The following is a 19,450-nucleotide window of genomic DNA, read 5'->3' as shown; positions in this document are numbered from 1 at the left end:
GCGAGAATCCCTACGTCAGGATTAAAAATTCTTGAAAAACACTTTCGTAAGCTGAAAATCACGTTTATAACGAGCGTTGAGCTGCTTTACGTAGCTTCAAGGAGTGCCGGGAAATTTCTAACTTCAGTGAAAATTGCATACTAATGTTACATATTCGGTTTTTGTTGTTGTTTTTTTTTTTTTTTTTGTTTGCGTTGGAAAGAAAAAAAAGAAAAAAAGGATACTTACTGTCCTATTATAGAGATAATTAAAAATATTTTATTTCTCCGCCTTTTGCAAGATAATATCTCAAGCGCTATGATTTTCCATCTCAATTAAATCGAAAAGTATTGGTTAAAGCATCAGCACTTGTAATTTGTTAAGTATAAAATCAGTGAGGAATTTTTATTAACAATATCATTTTTTTTTTCTTTTTTTAATTATACCATTGAAACGAAAGATATATTAAAAGTAGATATTTCCTAATAACTTGTCCGTAATTTCTCGTAATAAATAGGTAAATAATATTAACATATTACGCTAATGAATAAATAAGCTTATATTAATATAACATGTTTAAGGTAAATAATAATTTCAATCATCAGGCTTTATAATTCTTTAAAGCTTAGGATCTCGACTCTTCATTTTATTATTATTTTCACTAGTATATAAATAAAGACAACATTATTATTGGCTCGCGAGTGTTAATTGCCAATGAGAATGCAGATCGTATTATGTAATGTAATTAATGGTAGGTTTGATCGATTTTTATCCATCAGCATGTACAAAAATTGCTCGTTAAAAAAATATTAATTGCAGCGCTAGATTATTTGATTAGGCGTAATAAATTAATTTATCGTCTACGTGTAAAAGAAAATACGTACGAGCTGCATGAAAGCGGCCGTTCGTTGATTGAAACAGTCGGTTCATCTTATAACAAATCGTTAGAAAAATATAGAGATTTTGCCAAGGGAAGTATAAATTTAGCAAATTGTCCAAGAACTTTGTAAAAAGTATTATCGCAGTAAAAAGAAATACAAACAAATTGCATCATTACCGCAAATAGCATTACGAGAGCATTGTCATTAGAGCTTAGACAACGTAATTACAATTACAGTGGGGGGATGGTGAGTGGGGGAGGCGGAGTCGCAGGAGATTGTCTAGCAAAACAATGAAAGCAGATAGAAATGTAAAAAGTGCCGTTATACCATTAGCAGGAGGAGGACAAAATTATGTAGGAAAAAGTTCTCTTTGTTTTTATTCCCAAACCTCCTACACTCGTCTCGCTTCTTTACAGCGACGCCAAGCCCTAAGAGAGCTTTTTAATAGCACATAAATTACGTAATCTTATTTTTTAAACGGTTAAGGGCTTCTCGATCGACGTCTCTCAATGGGTCAACGGTCAACAATTAACGGCTTCGGTTGCTTGTTCGCGTAACAGCACTCTTACCCAGTGCTTCGATTGCCTTTAAATTTAACGAATGAATAATGGCGGCTACGCGCGTAGCGTGCGTATACCCTCGCCAGTACTTACTGCGCGATAAATAAACTAATCGGACGTTTATTGGGAAAGCGTTTAGCCACGTTCATCCTGTGACGAACGAATGATCGATCCAACCACGACTGACTGACTGACCGTCCGTTTAATTAGCGCCAACATAACAAGGCGAGCATCAACAAAACAATTATACGATTATCGTTCGCGAATGACCTCTGGTACCTCTGGTGCTTGAAACAACTTGCACGCGCCAAGCGAATTAATAATCAAAGGGATAAAAGTTGGTAAAGGCGAAAAAGTTTGGTCGTCGGTGGAAAAACGCTCGGTAAGTGACTGAGGAAAGAAGGAGTTAATAGTGTGGAAAGAATGTTGGTCACGATTGATGATGCTTCAAGGCAAATTCTATTGTTGCGAGGATAAACGGGGCTTCGAGACCATCGCCATTAATGTCCCATCTGTTCCCCCGAAGGTATTCGTTCCAGATCAATTAAGCCGTTGAGCAAGATATGCCGAGTAGAATTTATCGACTCGCCATCGCAATTCATAATTATTGAAATTCTTTAACCGTCCGTCCCCGTTTAATATTGTTAAGCAAGATTGTGAATACCAGTGGCTGTAGCTATATTCAGCTAATATTCAGAAACGTTGGAGGTAATTTTGCAATCACGACAGCTCTCGGGGAAGAGGCTGCAACTGATAAGATAAATTTCATATTTACAGCCTCGGTACGAAGCACTTGGAAAAGAAGCCGTCGTCCTGTCCTTCGTAATGGTATTATCAACGGCGAGCGGAGATTAACCGCCAATCGTCCTTCCCTCCCGCCATTCGACGCATTTTTCCCATTTCATCGGAGCACGCGGTAATTACTGTCTTCGTCCACCAGGATTCCCGTTGAATCGAAGACGTGGCTATGCGCCCCGCACTTCGGCATTTCTCAAGCGTGCAATCGCAGTTTTTCCGCGTACGTGCTCATGCAGCTGCAGTCCGTCCCTGCTGCTATGAAAACTTTACGAGCATTTTCTTTCGTAAGTCGCGTTGGTTAACTTTTTTCTACCAGTGGCTCGTCATGGGGCAACATTATTATTTCACGCAGGACAACGAGAATGATGAAGGAGTTTGGCCTCGAGTCTAGGGCTTATCCAAGACTCTAAGACTCGTGGTTACTCTTTATTATTTTTTTTCTTTTTCTCCCCCCCCCCCATCTCTCTCTATTCAAAGGTAGATATGATCCACCCTGTTATTTGATCTTATAATGATCCTTGACCGTATATCGCTACTTAGAAGCATACGCGCTGATCAGAGATTAAAGGCGATCGTTTTGCTAGAATTTCAGACGGCGTTAATGTTGGACAGGCAAACCGTAAAGCGGACCAGCCAAGGCGCTATTTATAAACTCGTTTCCTACATTATTTCACGTCAAATTCCACGTCAAATTCCTCGAGCATGGATATTTAATATTTGTTTATGGTCGAATTATGTTTATACTACAATTTATTGAAGCTACAAAATTAAAATGCCTTTTGCAGTGATTAAATATATATAGCCTTTTTTCGCCAATCTAATCAAAGAAATATTTAAAACTTAAATAATCGTCTTTCTCAATTTCGAATATGAAGAGAATATATAAATTTTATAATAAAACTGTATACAGACAATTGCAGAAGATTTACTTCAATGTACGTCGATAATTTACTTAGTATGAGAAATCTGATATATATATATATATATATATATATATATATATATATATATATATATATATATATAGACATATAGACATATAGACATATAGACATATACATTTATAAAATGTATCATTAATAACGAATAAATGAAATTCTTACATTTATATGATAAAATCATAATAATTTTTTCTCTTATCGCCAACATTTAAATGTATTTTATCATTGAGTTTTATTTAAAATTTTTTAATTATTTAAAATTCTAGGTAACTGTAACTTTTCATCATTAATATTACGAGATTTTTGTGCTGTTAAATAAAAATAAATATCCCTTATATATGCAAGCAATCTATTTACATTTTTATTATAATTCTTGTTTTCGAATTTCCTTGGCAATATTGAACAATTTGTACGAGAAATATATATATGAGACATTGCATATGGATTATTTGGAAATATAAACTTTCAACGCTAATAGTTAATTGTGATGTATATTATACGAAAAAGTCTATATGAAAATTTTTCATTAAAAGCAAATAATAAATTATTTACTTTACATAAGTAAGCTCCTATACAACTAAACATCTTTTACTTTCCATAAAATATCTTCTCGCATTTTCCTAAAATTTTATTAGCAAATATTCGCGAAGTCTTGATCTATTGACAATATTTATTATCAATATATCAGCAATGAATTAAATTTTTCTTTAACACTAAGTCAAACTGTGATGTAATGATAATTATTTTCATCTAGGTATAGTAGACTTAAGATAAAATTTCACAGAAATATATGTATATATATATATGTATTTAAGAATGTATTTTCAAGTGAACGAATACGCTTATGTGTGAAACATTATTATGAAGTAAATATGTAAATTATTGATGTTAAAGTATGGATAATCTTTTTGAATTTTCTTTCAAACATGGAAGATAAATTTACAATAAATCTTCTTTTAACTTCTTATGTATTTGATGTTACTTGAAGTACATGCGTGTCTGTCCGTGAACACTCGCCCAAATGTTATCTGTATCATAAAAAATAAAAAAAAACAAAGTTTATTTAAATTGGATTCCTAAAAAGTATCCGTAATTTATAAATAATGAATGAAAAATATTTTCATGTTTCACGAAAGTAATAGTAATACGCTAAACATACTAAAATGTTTAGTAACTAATTTTGAATTACGAGGTATTTTAAGGATACATAATTATATTTTTTCAATCCCATATGGCCAGAAGTACATAAGGCATCTTGTCTTTATCGTAAAATTTTACTATTTTCTACGATAAAAATGTTAAGCTATTTTTAAAAGAAATTATTCTTATTCCAAAATGATAATTATAAACAGCCAGCCATAGATGCTGAAGCTTACGAGTATTTATACAAGCGCGCGCACTCACACACATACACATGTAAAAATGTTTATATATATATATATATATATATATATATATATATATATATATAGATATATACATTTATTCGTACATAAAAGTCATTGGATTATTTTATTTGAATACGTTTGCGAGAAACATTATTTATATAAACTTAAAACTGAATAGATTAAAAAATTGTTCATCGGCAATATGAACATTTGCATCTTAGATGTTGCCCATTTATGTTTAATATTTCAAGTCATATGATAGTTTCGGGTAAAATTTTTAATTTAATTTTTAATTATCCTTATAATACTCTAAAAAATTTTTTTAAAAATATCTATTTTCCACGTTTATTAAAAAATTAATGCCAGACACTGGAAAATTTGTGCTTGGCTTGTCGACTAAAATCGTTGTGCTATTACAACTATGGAACAATACATTTTATAATATGTACCGGAATTTCGCTAAAATTGAAAAGAAATTCGACAATGAAGATGAAACACTTCGTAAGTAAAGTAAATTCTTTATCTCCCTGAGGATTCGAATTATTAAATTCGACAAATATTTTTCAATCGGAATAAAACGCATTCAATGATAAAAATAGAAGCAGCCGATAATGTAGCTTTACCTTAAGCGCAATTACGTCCAAGTGGATATGCGTTGCTTAACAATTTCACAATAATGGTAAAGCAAATGTTTCCAATAAATTCTCTCATCTCCAACTATGCTGCAGTCCCCGTTGACGTCCTCGTCCTCGCGCGATGATAAAACTACTTGCGCTCAAACTGCGAGCGAGAGAACAATTTTGAAAGAGCAAGAGGCTCGCGCGTAATTACGATTGCAAAATTCTTGAAAAAATAACATTTCTTCTACCCGAGCGAAATACTCTTATTCGTCGTCCCCTTCACGCTACTTCTATTTACACCCGAGACTCGCCTTCGTCCAGCGAATGATAATAAAAAAATTTCAGTAAGCGGTCAAGTTCGATATTCGGATTATCAAGGTTTTGTTGGTTTATGCCGAGTCCGTTAATCACGCTAACTAAGGGCATTTCGGCTGAATTGAGAGACGCCGATTAAAGTTTTTCAGTATGTTTAGGGAAAAGTGTTAATTAGTCCGATGAAACGCTTCACAGAATCTTACATAATGATTAGTCTCGCTCATTGAAATTGTATGCAAATTAATTTATACATTACTTTTTTTCATAATTGCCATTGATTCGATACACTCTTGATCTAATGAGTTATTCGCACATTAGAAATATAATGAAAATATCGGTATAATAAACGGAATATATAGTGAAAAGTTTATATGCTGCATTTTATAGCAACAATACTATAATATGAAATTATCAAGTAAATATTTTGTACGATAATGATTGAAGATCATTTAAACCGTCTGTAATCAATTATGTAATGATTCGATTTATTATCAAGGAATGTTTTTACATTTGATAATCATCTCGCATGAAAGAAGTATTAAAAAAGTTATTAATTGAAAAATTAATTTTTTGCTAATAAATTGTTTATGTACATATTGGTATTATCATTTTACTATTCATTGATCGTATCTACGAATGATGAAGAAAGCCATTGAAATCCTAAAGCATATTTATGAATTGATATTTATTATAATCAAAGATAACATTTAAAGTATAAAGTTGTAAGTCATATAAAGGATATTCATTAGCAACAATAGAACAACTTATTATTGTCCCTTTTATTATAATACAGTCGTTAGTGGATGTGACGCTTTTACTCGCGCGAATTATGATATCCATTATGAAATTGAAATTACAATTATTAATATATATATATATATATATATATATATATATATATATGTACGTAACATTATAAACAAATATTTCATTAACGAATCATATCTAAAACATCTAACAACAATTCATTATCGCAAAACGCTTATGCACCTTTCGTTATGTCAAAAATGTATTCATCATTTAACATTTATTATATCATTTAATTATCATTTATAAAACGCACGACAACGATACGTCCTCATTAATTTTTTCTAGTTTTAGGCACATATTATTTAAGTGTAACGAACATTGGCGCAAAAGTTGTTTTCTTCTCCAAAATAGAAGCACTTGAATAACAGTTTATCAGCAATTTGACAATACGCTTTGACAATCTTGCAATTGCACAGTGATTATTAATTTTCGTTATATAACTTTATTAAAATAGTATTAAACGCTCTTAATGATAAAGAACGGATTATCGAATATAAATTTACAATAGTTGTTTACGAACACGAGTAAGGATTCGTAAAAAAAAAAAAAGAAAAAGAGCGAATGCTCGTTGGTGTTTAACTAACTTCAACCGTGCATCGTTGTTCTGATGAGGGCGGTAAGGGGAGGGAGGTGAGATTGAGGTAACAACTCTTTTCTCTAGTTGATCTACGATATTTTACTCTACGATTGTGCTTTATTATTGTCACTCACGGTTGTACAAGTTTTTGCTCTTTAGTTATTTATATTTTCGATTGATTTTTCTTCCGTGATTGTTATAAATTAGTCGTAAAAAAAAAAAAAATCGAATTGTGCAATCTAGTGGTCCTACAAAGAGATCCTATAACGAGCCAACGCGTAGGACAATAATGGCACTCTCCGAGTTACATCTACCAAATGTCAATGGATCATAAGAATTCGGTCTGACGATAAGCGATCTGGCGATAAGATCGTCGGATGCAATGGATTTTTATACGCCCGATGCTTGCGCGATTGAATGATTTGGTGTAACTTTCCGATCTAAGGTAGAAGAGACCTCATTGCAGCTACAATCGCCGAATTCATCACAGGCACAACGGCTATAATAACTAAACTGATAATTACAACACCATTTGTGCAACTAATCCATTAATTAATAATTCCTTGAGTTTAATATTCGTTGGACTATCAATTTCATGCAAGATTCGACATTACTCGTCGAGTGATATTATTAATTATTACTTTATTACACGTTATAATGTCAGACATGTGTAATATTATTAATTAAATCGTCGATTGCGTAATAACGCAACAATGCACGAGAAAAGCATTTCATTCATACTCGATGGTTTATTTAGCAATACGCATTATCGTGGCTTATGACATACTAGGAAATATAATTTTCTGCCGCCTTAAATTATTTTCGTCATTTTTCTCAATGCTTACAATGAGCAAATCTTACATCGTCGTTATGAATTACTTTTACAAATGTCGAATAAAAAGTATTATGATTATTGAGTTAAATTCTGAAATTCGAGGCCTTTTGTTGCCTCGCGAGAGAAAGGTAGTAATTACATTTGGTCTTGGATCATTATTACAAGCGATGGAAATGGTAGAATCGCAAACTTACAATCCGACGAGAAGAAGCCAAAGGCAAATTCCTTTGAAAGCATTAGCATGGTAGTTGATTGAAATTTCGCAAATGCTTGCAAAGGATTTGGAGGGGGAGTGAAGAGAGGAGTGAAGAGAGTCGACAAGAGTATGATATTAAAGAACGCTTTTTATCTTCAAAGGATTCGTAAATTCTCGACAATTAGTCAATTGCGAAATTCCCGAGAATCTCGATAATAATAATAAGCCGGGCGAAAGCTCGAGCTTGCAAATACAAGCCTGACAATTGTCAATTCATCAATGACAAACGTTTGTCCGTTGAGCATTAACTGCGCGCGCATTAATGCTTCGTAACATTTCTTAAGCAATACAATGGGCCATAATTATACGTAAGTACAGTTGTTAAATCGAGTTTTGTGAAATTTACGACACACTTGTAATTGAAGCGACGCAGTCGAAGACTATTGTAATCGTCGAGTGGTTGAAATTGTAAATCGATTGGCATAAACAATGCGCATGCCATAAAAAACGTTGAAGCGTATTTGGAAACAAGGATGAGAAAGATTCGTACGAAGCAACGGAAACGCATCTCTCGTAATTTTGGGAGATTGTAAAGTGGTGAGCGGTCGATGGCTGAACTAAATAGCTGGGCCAACTGCACCCAACATCTGGTTAACGGCGCGCACCCCATGATCCATTTGCAAACCATCCATTTGGAATGAGCATAGCCGTGGCTCATCCGCGTCACGTAACATCAGTCTCCACCGCAGCAATGGCTCGCGTCTGTTTTTTCGTGGCGCGGATCTTGTGCGCGATTGTGAGGGGAACAAGTCGAGGACAAGTGCAGCGAAGAACCGAGTGTCCGGAGTTTAGGCTCGCGGGCCAGCCCCTATCAATATCATTGGCATATATACAGAAAGCGCTCGCGTAGTGTGATAAGGAGGATTAGGGGAGGGGGCGTATCTGTCGGTATTCGAGACAGTGGATTTGAGGCTCGGAAGGCGAAGCAACTCGTCGACAGCCATCTTGTTGGCTAAGGACGTTCCGCCGTGCTGGTCCTCAGTATGGATGAAGGGCGGCGAGGCCGAGCCTCGGGGGCTCGGCGTAGCTGTGCCGGTAGCGCGCGGGCGTCGATGGTCCGCCACCACCGATCTCCAGAGCGGGACGGGCGCTCTCCCTGTCGAGTCCCGGGTAGCGCTCGTTGTCGGCGAGCTCGCCATAGGCGAAGGGCCTCGGACGCTGCTGCTTGTCGCGCGAGCCCTGGACCCCTCGAGAGCAATCCCGCACCTAAACAGAAGTACAGGCTCTTACTGGTGTTGGCCAATGGTGCTCGTGGTGGTGGGGACTGGGTTGCGTCTCGTTACAATGGTCGCTCGGGAATGCATTTAAATGAGGCAGCGAGCGAGCTAGCTCCGGTTAAATTAAAACTGGCTCATCGGACTGCCTGTTCGTCCACGTACGAACTGAAAGTGCATTTTCATGTAATGAGATCCCATTAGACTCCCTCCTCTCCTAAGCTTATCACGCCACAATGTAAGGTTACGAGAAAATATCGCATGCAAACAATAAATAAACTGCAGCTTATAAGATTAAAGAAAGCAGGCTTTTATGGGGCGTATTTAAATCGTAACTGTCTTTCCTCTTCCAATCAGCTTTTAATTAACGCGTTTCAACAAAGTAACTAACAAGGCTACGTTATCCGTTACATCCATAATTTACGTCCTCCCATTTTTATTCATTTCAACAAAATAATATACGTTTCACGGGGCACGCTTTCTTTCTTTCTTTCTTTCTTTTTTTCTTCTTTTTTTTTTTTTTTTTTTTTTTTTTTTTTTTTTTTATAGCGAAATGTTAAGACTGAAGTAATTGTAGGTAATCCGGAATTGTTTACACTTATCCTTACTTTATTCCTCCCCTTTTCCTTTTTCATTATGTTTTCTATTCTTTCTTTCTTTCTTTCTTTCTTTTTTTCTTCTTTTTTTTTTTTTTTTTTTTTTTTCATCTTTTTTAATAATTCACATGTTTGTTACATTGGAGATTGAGGCGTCAAACCGTTAAGTGTTCTCGAACGCGAGACGACGTTGGCTTATAATGCTGCTAATGCTAATAAAAGTGCTAATAAAAGCCCACCTTTCTACCTTTCTCCATGCATTTGATATTACAATTGACTTTGCAGCGTGCGGCGCTAGGGGCACGCGATAACTTTGAATTAAAAGTTAAGAATTACTTGTTCGAAATGGATATCGAGCGCGAGTCTCATCATAAACTTGCGAGCAAGCTTTCGCAGCTTAAATGTTGTTTAGCAGCTACAGTCATCGACGTACGTAAATCATTTTTATATGCACAAATAAATGGCCATTAATCATTGTAAATTAGCTTGAGCTGTTGCTTAAGTTATAATTATGCGTAAGAAACGCGTTTCTCACACGATCAAGAAAGTTTGCGCATTGCCGATAGCCGTTAGCTTTAATTATAATCGTTAATTTCACATATTTCGCTAACCTTCGTTAAATTCCTTGGAACATAAACAAAAAAACAATACCAAAGAAACAAAAACGAAAACAAAAACAAAAACAAAAACAAAATTGCATTACCAAACGCGGTTAATACAGAGGTGCATCTATCTACCTAGTTTCGCGACAACTTTTACAACAACTCTCGGCCCAAAAATTATTATCATTCTCTAACATTTCCTTCGTTTTTTAATAGCTCGTTTTATTCTTTATAATCATTGCTAATATTAGCGTTCTCGTGCCGAGACTCGCGCGCGTAGTCTTACGAATTGAATCGCGTATTCCTATTCCATTAAACGTAAGCTGGGCAATGCCACCACACTTTGTGGTGATAATGACATTTGTGATTTTGTTATAATTAATGCATGATTAGTAATAATAATAATAACAATAACAATAATAACAATAATAACAATAATAATAATGATAATAATAATAATAATAATAATAATATTAATAAAACTTGTTGAATCTACGAAAATAGTTTGGATGGCTTAGAATGGGAATGAAGGAAGGGGCGCGCTCGAGCTGGTTAAAAATACATATTTTTATAATAATCGGGAGGTCGAAAGACGCAGAGTCTCGGGTGGAGAGGTGACCCCGGGTGAGGGAGAAAAAATTTGCCGAACGTAATGAAGGTAGATAGCTCGTAGGCTCGTGGGCTCGTGCCGTCCCTTACCTCTCTCGAGTCCACGGGATTCCTGGGTCCGCGCAGCTCTCGCGCGGCCATTGGCACTTCGTAGAAGCTCCACGGGCGGGGCCTCGATGTCTCGGGCTCCGGCTGCTGTCCGTTACCCGTCTGATAATGATGTCCGCGCGGCCTCGGCCGCGCCCTGGAGTAGCCGAGATCCTCGCTCGGCTGCTCGACGGCCGGGCCCCCGTGATGCGGATGGGGCGCTGCGCCCCGACGAATCAGGCGCTCGTGGAGCGGCTGCTGGCCAAAGTGCTGCTGGCGACTCGAGCGCTGATGATGCTGCGCCTGCAGGGGTTCCTCGTGCGATGACTGACGCGACACCGGTTCCGATCTGCACAAGCGAATCACACGTCTTTAAACGAGCCGTGAATGCCATAGATCGACGATATTTTACAGGCTCGCCGGGTGAAAGGGGATTGGGGTGGTTGGGGGGGGGAGGAGGAGGAGAGAATTAGAAAGAATATCGAATGGATGGTCGAAGGGACGAGTCCGTCGAGACTCGGTCGACTTTGTTGTCGACCCGCGTATTGAAAAATGTCAGCTGAGTGGAAGATGGATGTATGCTTTATATTGCTGCCCTTTTATAAGGGGCTTCCACTTTTAGCATCCTAATTAAGATTTGGCCTGTGAGACGAGGATGGTGACAGCCCGGCCCTTGCCCGCCCTCCAGCGTTTCCCCCGTACTCGAGTCGATGTGGCTTTCTTTTTTCATTATTTTTTTTTTTTTTTAATTTTTTTTTTTTTTTTTTTGGTACTCGGTGACCAGAAATTAACTAATCTAACTGTTAAAAAGGAAAGCTTTCGCTCGGTGAATCATTTTCAAATTGCGTTCTTTCGACCCCGGCGGCCTGTCCTTCCTCACAAAAGAATTACCCGGGAGAAAATCCGCTCTTGACAAAGAAACGAAACGATTTTCCAAAGTCTCTGCGCTATCCATGGATTTTAATAATAGTAATTTACGGGTCACCGTGCCGCCCATGCAACAACTGCCTAATGAATTTGTCCGAAAACGAGCATAGCGGTAGAAAATTCAACCATCGTTCGCCATACTTTTAGAAAATTCAAAATCCGTAAGAATCCGCAGTGTATTATTAATGCGGAGACGTGAGCCAATGAAACGTGTGCGTTTGTCGGCACAGAACGTTTGTAAAAGACGAATACCGGCACAGATTCCACGTACCTCCCAGTCATATTCATTTATAATTCCCGTTTCGTAGAGGAAATGCGCGATCTCGTGATAAAATAATTGCCATTATTAATATCTGTCTATAAAGAGTGGATAATCCACAACGGTGCTTCTATGGATGAGGAATAGTAGGGAATCATCGGTTGAGATCACACAAATGTGAGCAGCTCCATCGGCTTCGTATTTTCCGTTATTTGTGAATTTAACTCTCTAAGGCAACTTTCATTTGAACATTGGTAGTGGCAAAGGGAGGAGGACGAGAAATCTTTTGTTACAAATGAACTCGGAATGTCGCATAGTTTAGTAAAATATTCGCGCCAAACTGTATTTGCATAAGCATAAGAATATCTTATTATTCACAAGGAAGAATAGAATTGTATTGCTAACAAAGAGTTTGCTATTCCATTTGCAAGTCGTGTCTTCTTGGCATTCCTTAATTGTTCGAATAATATTATTGATGAATAAATTATGAGATTGTGCGGAATTATTTAGATTGTTTATCGAGTGATCGAAAATTATAATCATTGGAAAGCGTTAGGAAAATAATAATTTTAAGCGTCGTTTCTCTATAAATGAACGGTTAGTCCTCGTTAATTCACCAAGGATCGAGTTCAAAAGCACAGCCTTACATATGAGAGCGCAATATTCTCTCCTAATAGAGAAAAAGTTGAGAGAAAAATTTAGAAAAATTATGGCCGATTGTTTGGAGGAGGTAGGCGAGGGTACTGAACGTCAACCCTATAAAAATAAATGAAAAGATCCTTTTAATCGCTTAATGACGATTGTCAAATTTCATAGCGAGCCTCAAAAGTCCAGTCCTACGCGAAATTTCACGCGCTTATTTAATAACAAATATTTGCCCTGCCACGCCTCCATTAATCATTCGAATTTGTCAAACTTTATACATTCTTCTCCTCGGCCGCTTATCCAATGATTGCGCCTGTAATTTATTCGCCCCACCTAATAAGCATCACGATCATTGGCGCCGATAAATCTCAGTCGGGAATTTATTCTCCCAACGAAACTGACTCTCGAGCACCGGCCGACAATAAAGGGAAAAATAGGACCGACGGGTCGGTGATGATAAAAAAGTAAAGAAACGAAAAGAAAACCCGATCACCCGATTGCTCCCGTACAGCGACGCATCTCGTTATCCTAAGTGGCGGCAAGCATTCGCACCGTAGCGTAGGGAAACTTTCCTCGCACGCGCAACAATTTTCTCGAGGCTTGTGAATGGCAGTAGCGCCGAATGGAATCCAGGCTGCGCTCGTTCTCTCCTCATCGCCTCTCCCCCTCCCACTCCCCCACCCCCACCCCTTTCCATCTCCCATTCAATTATGACAATGACAATCTAATCTATTTTCGCGGCGAGCCTCGCTCAGTCAGGTCAGGCTAAGGGTGCGCCTAGAAAGCAGCGGAGATTCGCAAGTCCGATTAGACGACGCCAGTGGACCTTGAAGCAAGTGTTGCGAGAGGCACGACTCCCCCTCCTCCGCCCGTCGTCCATCGACAATTCCGCACCCCCTCCCCGCAACGCTACGTCACGTCAACACTTACGTCCACATCATTGTCCCACGAATGCAGCGAGACTACTTTTTCACAGAGTCGAGGCACATACAAAGGCCGAGCTTTCGCACCGACGGCGCTTTTCCCTTATTTATGACCCGCTCCCGATTAAGCTCGCCGGTTATTATTCCCGCTCTCCGGGCCTCCTAATGCAAGATAGATAGGTAGATAGATCAAACGGTGAGATAGGATTGGGCTTGGTAACGAGACCTGTTTATCGAACCACCTCGTTTCTCATCGCCTGATCGGGGCTAATTTGCCGCGAGTAACGCTCGCCCGCCCTATCGACTAAAGCGATAAGCTTGCGATGAAGGGTAGGAGATTTTAAGGAGGAGAGGGAGAGGCTCGGGAGCGATATCAATGGCGATATCAAAGAAAACTACTGTCGGGCCAATCGATCATTCGAGCGAGGAATGTCGCCTGATTATCACGAGCGCCTAGGTCGCCGCTAATAAATGGCGCGCCATTATGGAAACGCGAGCTCGATTCTTACAATTTTCCTCGAGACGGGCTTACGAGTCGGTGGGGGCACGAAAGTATTCTTCTTGCGCCGTTCTTCTTGCACTTTCCAAGCGGTCGTCAAGCGGCAGTTACGCGCAGCATTAATCAACGGCATGACAAGTGACAAGTGGTATGCCTCGGTACAGGACGCTTTGCGCGTTTCGACAATGAAAAGAAAAACGCCGCCAAAGCGTGTGAATCGCTTTGTTTCCACCTTCGGAATGTCACGGCGATTCGCGAAACCCACAATCAGTGGCTTCGGCACACCTAAGAAGGGTCATTCCGGATCGGTGAGCAATAGTCTGCGTGCGTGCGTGCGTGCGTGCGTGCGCGCGCGCGCTCGAAGGCCTGACCTCGAAGGCATAAGAGCAACGAGAATTTGCGAGCATCCGACGAGGAGGAGCTTGCATTTATCCCGCGACATTAAATTGCACCGAATTTAAGGATTCACGTCGAACGGTGTGAGGTCGGCTGTGTGCGTGGGACGGTTTGAGGGGGGGGGGGGGGGGGGGGGTGGAATAAGAGCGAGTGACCTCCTACCCAAGTATCTCTCAGGACGCTTACGGACTTGCTAAGGTAATAGCTGGGCGACTCGTTAACGAGCGTGTAAAATAGCCAGCGATCAGGAACGCACGAAAAGTCCTGGCGCGAGAGAACCACCGACCGCCCAATGCCCTCTCTCCACCATGAAACTCCGCGCGTCAAATTATAGTTCGGAATCGCGATCGCGAACCAATTTCAGCCGATTAACGCGCTCTGCCTATAATCTTTCCCATACCAGCAGCAGAGGGCTGGCTGCTGGGTTCAATTATGACCTTGTATATCCCGCGGTCAATGAAATCTCAAATAATCTAATTACAGGTATCTAATTACATTATTTGCTCGAATGATTCGATTATAATGAAGAAGCGTGGAATAGGAAATCGGGAAAGCGCTGTGGGGCCAACGCTCGCGAAATAACGCCACTCCTCCGGATTAGCATTAACGCCCTCCGAAAGCCTCGGTCACGATCGTTATAAAGTACACTTGACGCGGCGCTCTATACTCTACGCTATAAACGGAATAAGTGAGGAGCCCGAGAGTTTCGGAGGCGTAGCAAATCGACGGACGAGAAGGATTAAAATAGAAGAGAGTCGCGGGCGAGCCGAAGCGATCGAAAGTATAACGAAAATTATCGTGGCTGGAGAGGTGATCGGGTGCCAAGATAAACCGGCTCTATCTCTATCTCTCTAGCACCGATGGATTGGCGGATACGTGCGCGCGCCGCTCGCACTTTCGATTCTCGCGCGGGTCGTCCGTCCTCGTGGCTCGCCAAGTTCACGAGGTTTAATGTTTAATTTAACGATGTTGGGCGATAAGGCAGAAGCCGACCGGCTATGAAATTTTATATGCGCGGGCCCCCCGTGTGCTAGATAAATGATTCGATAGAAAGTTCGAGATATCGATCGAATTGCCCGGGTGAAATTTCTGCCTCGACCATTTTTACGCTTCGCCTCATTCAAGCGGATTAGAATTAATAATTTCGTTCTTACACTTCCTTCTTTCTTCGTCTTTTTTTTTTTCTTTTTTTTTTTTCTTTTGTCATCCCGTGGCCAGTTTCGTGCCGATTCATCATATTGCGCGTACGCGAGGAATAACAAATCGAAGACTCACGGAAATTATATAGAGATGCACATTCTGAGATATGCTTGATACCATCCATCGATACATTGAAAAATAATATTAACTGCGGAACGTTCTTATTAGGTGTAAATTATTGTTTTTCACTGAGCTGTAAACAAAAAAAGAAAAAAAAAAGAAAAAAAAATAAAAAAAAAAATAAATAAATAAATAAAATGAAGAGAGAAAAAATTGAACAAGAAAAAACACGATGAAACGAAGATGAAAAACCAAGAAGAAAAAAAGCACCTCCGCGCTGCCTGAATTTGTTTTCTCGATAACCCAGCGGAGTTAAGTTGATTTTTTTATGAATTTAAAGTGAGTTTGCCATTGCTGCTCTCAAAATTTACTCCAAAAGCTTATAATAATATTTATACAGATATTACATTATTTAACTGTAATTAACTATTTATGCTTGTTATATTTGACGTCTTATGTAAATAAAAATTCATTACATTACACATAAAACTTTCTTCTTTTTTTCTTCCTTTTTGTTTATATTCTTTTTTTTTTCTTTTTCTTTTTTTTTCTTTTTTTTTTTCATTTTTTTTTCTTTTTTTTCTTCTTTTTTTTTCTTTTTTTTTTCATTTATCTTTCTATTTATCTTTTTATATAATAAAAGTTCAATTATTGACTATGACATATTATATTGGTCTTGCAACAATTTTCATCGACCATAAACGACCATAAATACGTATAAATTAAAATGACTATAATAAATTTGTAGGATAAAAATGGAATCTTATTATCGTATGTCAAAAGTTAAAAATTTATCTTTCAAATTTTTCTTCCCGTAATGACATATTTAAGGGACAATGTAATATTGTAACGTTTTAAGCGTTGAACTTTCGTTTCGTAATATCCTGGATTTATATTATCAGGCCATTTGAAGAAAAGAGAGAAAGAGAAAGACAATGTTGGGCCATTCTCGGCAACACTATAATAACCATACTTGATTGAACCTGAATTCAAGTGCACCAGTTAACCGACATAATCATAATGCATGCGTTACCTCTTTCTACTCCATTCAATTGAATAGCGATAAAATGAAGTTTTATCGTTTTAAAGGACGAACTCTGAGGTGTTTCAAGCGCATAATCACTTGTGCGCATTGCCACTTGGCCTAGAAATTCAATGCGCACACGAATTTGGACTCGTTAACGGGTTCGCTTTAATAAACTAACTTTTAGAAAACTAAATTGTCTCTCTGGATTAAGTCAACGGCGAAATCGCTCGCCTCCTATTCTGCATCCTATCATAAATTCGACTTGCGTAAGCCAAATGCCAATCGCATTGATTCGCCCTCTCGACTGCGACAGCATCAAGAGTAAGGAGAGCCGCATTGAGCGGCACTTGGTTAAAGCCAGTGAGATGGCGCGATGCAGCGAGTGTAGCGGTTGTGCCGTCAAGTTGGCGAACCCACCTGTTGTGGGGCGGCCGTTGATCCGCGCGCCCGTTGATCCTGGCGGCGACCGGCCTAGAAACAATGGCCTCGCGCTCCATCTGCCGGAACATTTCCTTGGCGTCGTGGAAGCGCTCCCGGGGACTGGTGAGGACCTCGCCGGGGGCGAGTCGGGGCTGATACTGTGGACTCGGCGAGCGCTGCCTGTGCTCCGCGCTCCGGCGCATCCTATTCCCGTTGACCACCGGCGAGGTGCTACCGCGCAGCTGCTTCAGAGACGTGGTCGGTACGGAGGTGCGCTCCGGACTTCGTGACAGCCGGGGCAAGGTCACGCTTGTCGGCTCACGATCTGGCATGTAGTCGGGCTCCTCCACCGGTGCGCCCCAATCCTCGTCTGCAACCCAAATTATCGACAATGTCATATGCACCTTTACGTATGTATTAATGGGCCAAATATGGGCAAATCAATGGCCGTCAGTCAGCGCAGTTTTTCACTCCCCTCGTAAGCATTGTAACAAATAATACCTCAGCATGAATGACGGCTTATCGTCAATATTTTCCTGCACATTGTCTTTGAGACGTGATTTGAAAGTCGGAATAAAGTGTAAAGGAAGGCATATCGTCCATTAATTGGCGAATCATTAAACTCATTTATACATTAGCAACTATTTCTATATCAAATTCGTATATCTCGAGATGCGTTAAGTTCATACGACGTTACAATCATCACAATGACGAATGATATATATATATATATATATATATATACATGTATAATTGACAAAGAAATTATAGAAAGTCATAAAGTCATTTACAAACGATACTCTTGTCCCCCGACTTTTGTAAAATCAACGAAAGCGATATTACTTTTTGCTCTCCTCTTACTTACGAAACTCGTTTCATTGCATCGAAAACTTTTACCAATACATAAAGAGCCTCGTGCCCCAAATACGCCTCGACTGCATCGTACAATGTATATTTTGAATAATGCATACCATGCAACGAGTACAAGTGTCTTTAACCGAAAGCAAAGTAAAATATTTCATGTCGCTAAGGCCCGTAATATAATAAATACATTATGAACCCCCCAAGAGGCACGTTGTGTTATTATCTGATTTATGACTCGGTACTCAATTGCAAAATATCAATTTTAATTGAACGTGAAATCGCGCACCGCCATCATAACACACCGTACATCAAACGAGCGACATGATCGCCTCGATATCCTCGTCATTCGTTCCTCATACGCGGAAAAAATCCAACGGATAAATCCAACGATTGTAAACCATCCGCCCGCTACTCCGCTACCCAGCTACCACCGCCACTACAACCACCACCACCACCATCAAAACTCCCTCCCTCCCCCAACACCCACAACACCCTCTTGTTTCGATCGATCGAAAAACTGGGGGTTGGCCGATAAGAGGCAAGCGAATGGCAGCGAGGAGAAACAATCCGCGGCGCGTCCCTCGTTCGCTCCTTCGTTTAAAATTTTGCTCGTTAATTTCGAATCGACGATGGGGCAATCGGGCGTACGACGTTGAAATCGTTTTACGAAATTGAAAACAACGCGCCCCGTCTTTCTCATCCCAATCTCGATCCCGATCGTCATTCTGACCCCGGCCCCTCTGGGCCCATCGTCATCGCGCAACGTGGAGGACGCCTCATCGTTGGCGTGTCTCGGATCGTCGTCCCGGCGGGGTCACTCCGAGGCTCCTCCCGCGGCTCCGACGAGAGGTGGGAACCTGGAATCGAGAGCGTGAGAGAGCATTAGCGAGGACGCGCGCGCGCGCGCGGGACGCCACGGAAATGTAGGCGAACGAGCGCCGATGCAGGAGAGATGCTAAGGAGGCCAGCGAAAGAGAGACGGGTAGTAGTACAGCGTGTACGCGTGCATATGTGTGAGCGGGTGAACCTCGAGGCTGGACGGCTCGGAGGACGATAAGCGCCGCGGGCTACTTTTGGCTTTAAAAGCTCATGGATCCCAGTGAAAATGGGGAGGGAGATTCGCGGGGACAGGAGTAAGTGGGCTAACACGACGGGTCTTACT

General features: G+C 39.7%; 1 protein-coding gene across 3 annotated transcripts in view; it reads right to left on the bottom strand.

The window, feature by feature from the left end:
* Window positions 1-8,855: 8,855 nt before the first annotated feature.
* LOC105366364 (uncharacterized) overlaps window positions 8,856-19,450 on the bottom strand; it is a 74,386-nt gene continuing 63,791 nt past the window's right edge. For 2 of the 3 annotated variants that reach the window (XM_011504782.1, XM_011504784.1), the window contains exons 6-8: window positions 17,422-17,794; window positions 11,072-11,417; window positions 8,856-9,166 (exon numbers count right to left, since the gene is read on the bottom strand). In XM_011504782.1, the coding sequence (XP_011503084.1) occupies window positions 8,939-9,166; window positions 11,072-11,417; window positions 17,422-17,794 (947 nt within the window). In that variant the 3' untranslated portion in view covers window positions 8,856-8,938. Of the gene's footprint in view, window positions 9,343-11,071; window positions 11,418-17,421; window positions 17,795-19,450 lie in introns of all 3 variants that reach the window. The other variant, XM_011504785.1, reaches the window with a different exon arrangement.

This window comes from Ceratosolen solmsi, unplaced genomic scaffold (assembly GCF_000503995.2).
Source record: "Ceratosolen solmsi marchali unplaced genomic scaffold, CerSol_1.0 scaffold70, whole genome shotgun sequence".
NCBI lineage: Eukaryota > Metazoa > Arthropoda > Insecta > Hymenoptera > Agaonidae > Ceratosolen > Ceratosolen solmsi.
Note: the sequence above shows the minus strand (reverse complement) of the source record. Positions and strands in the feature narration are given on the sequence as shown.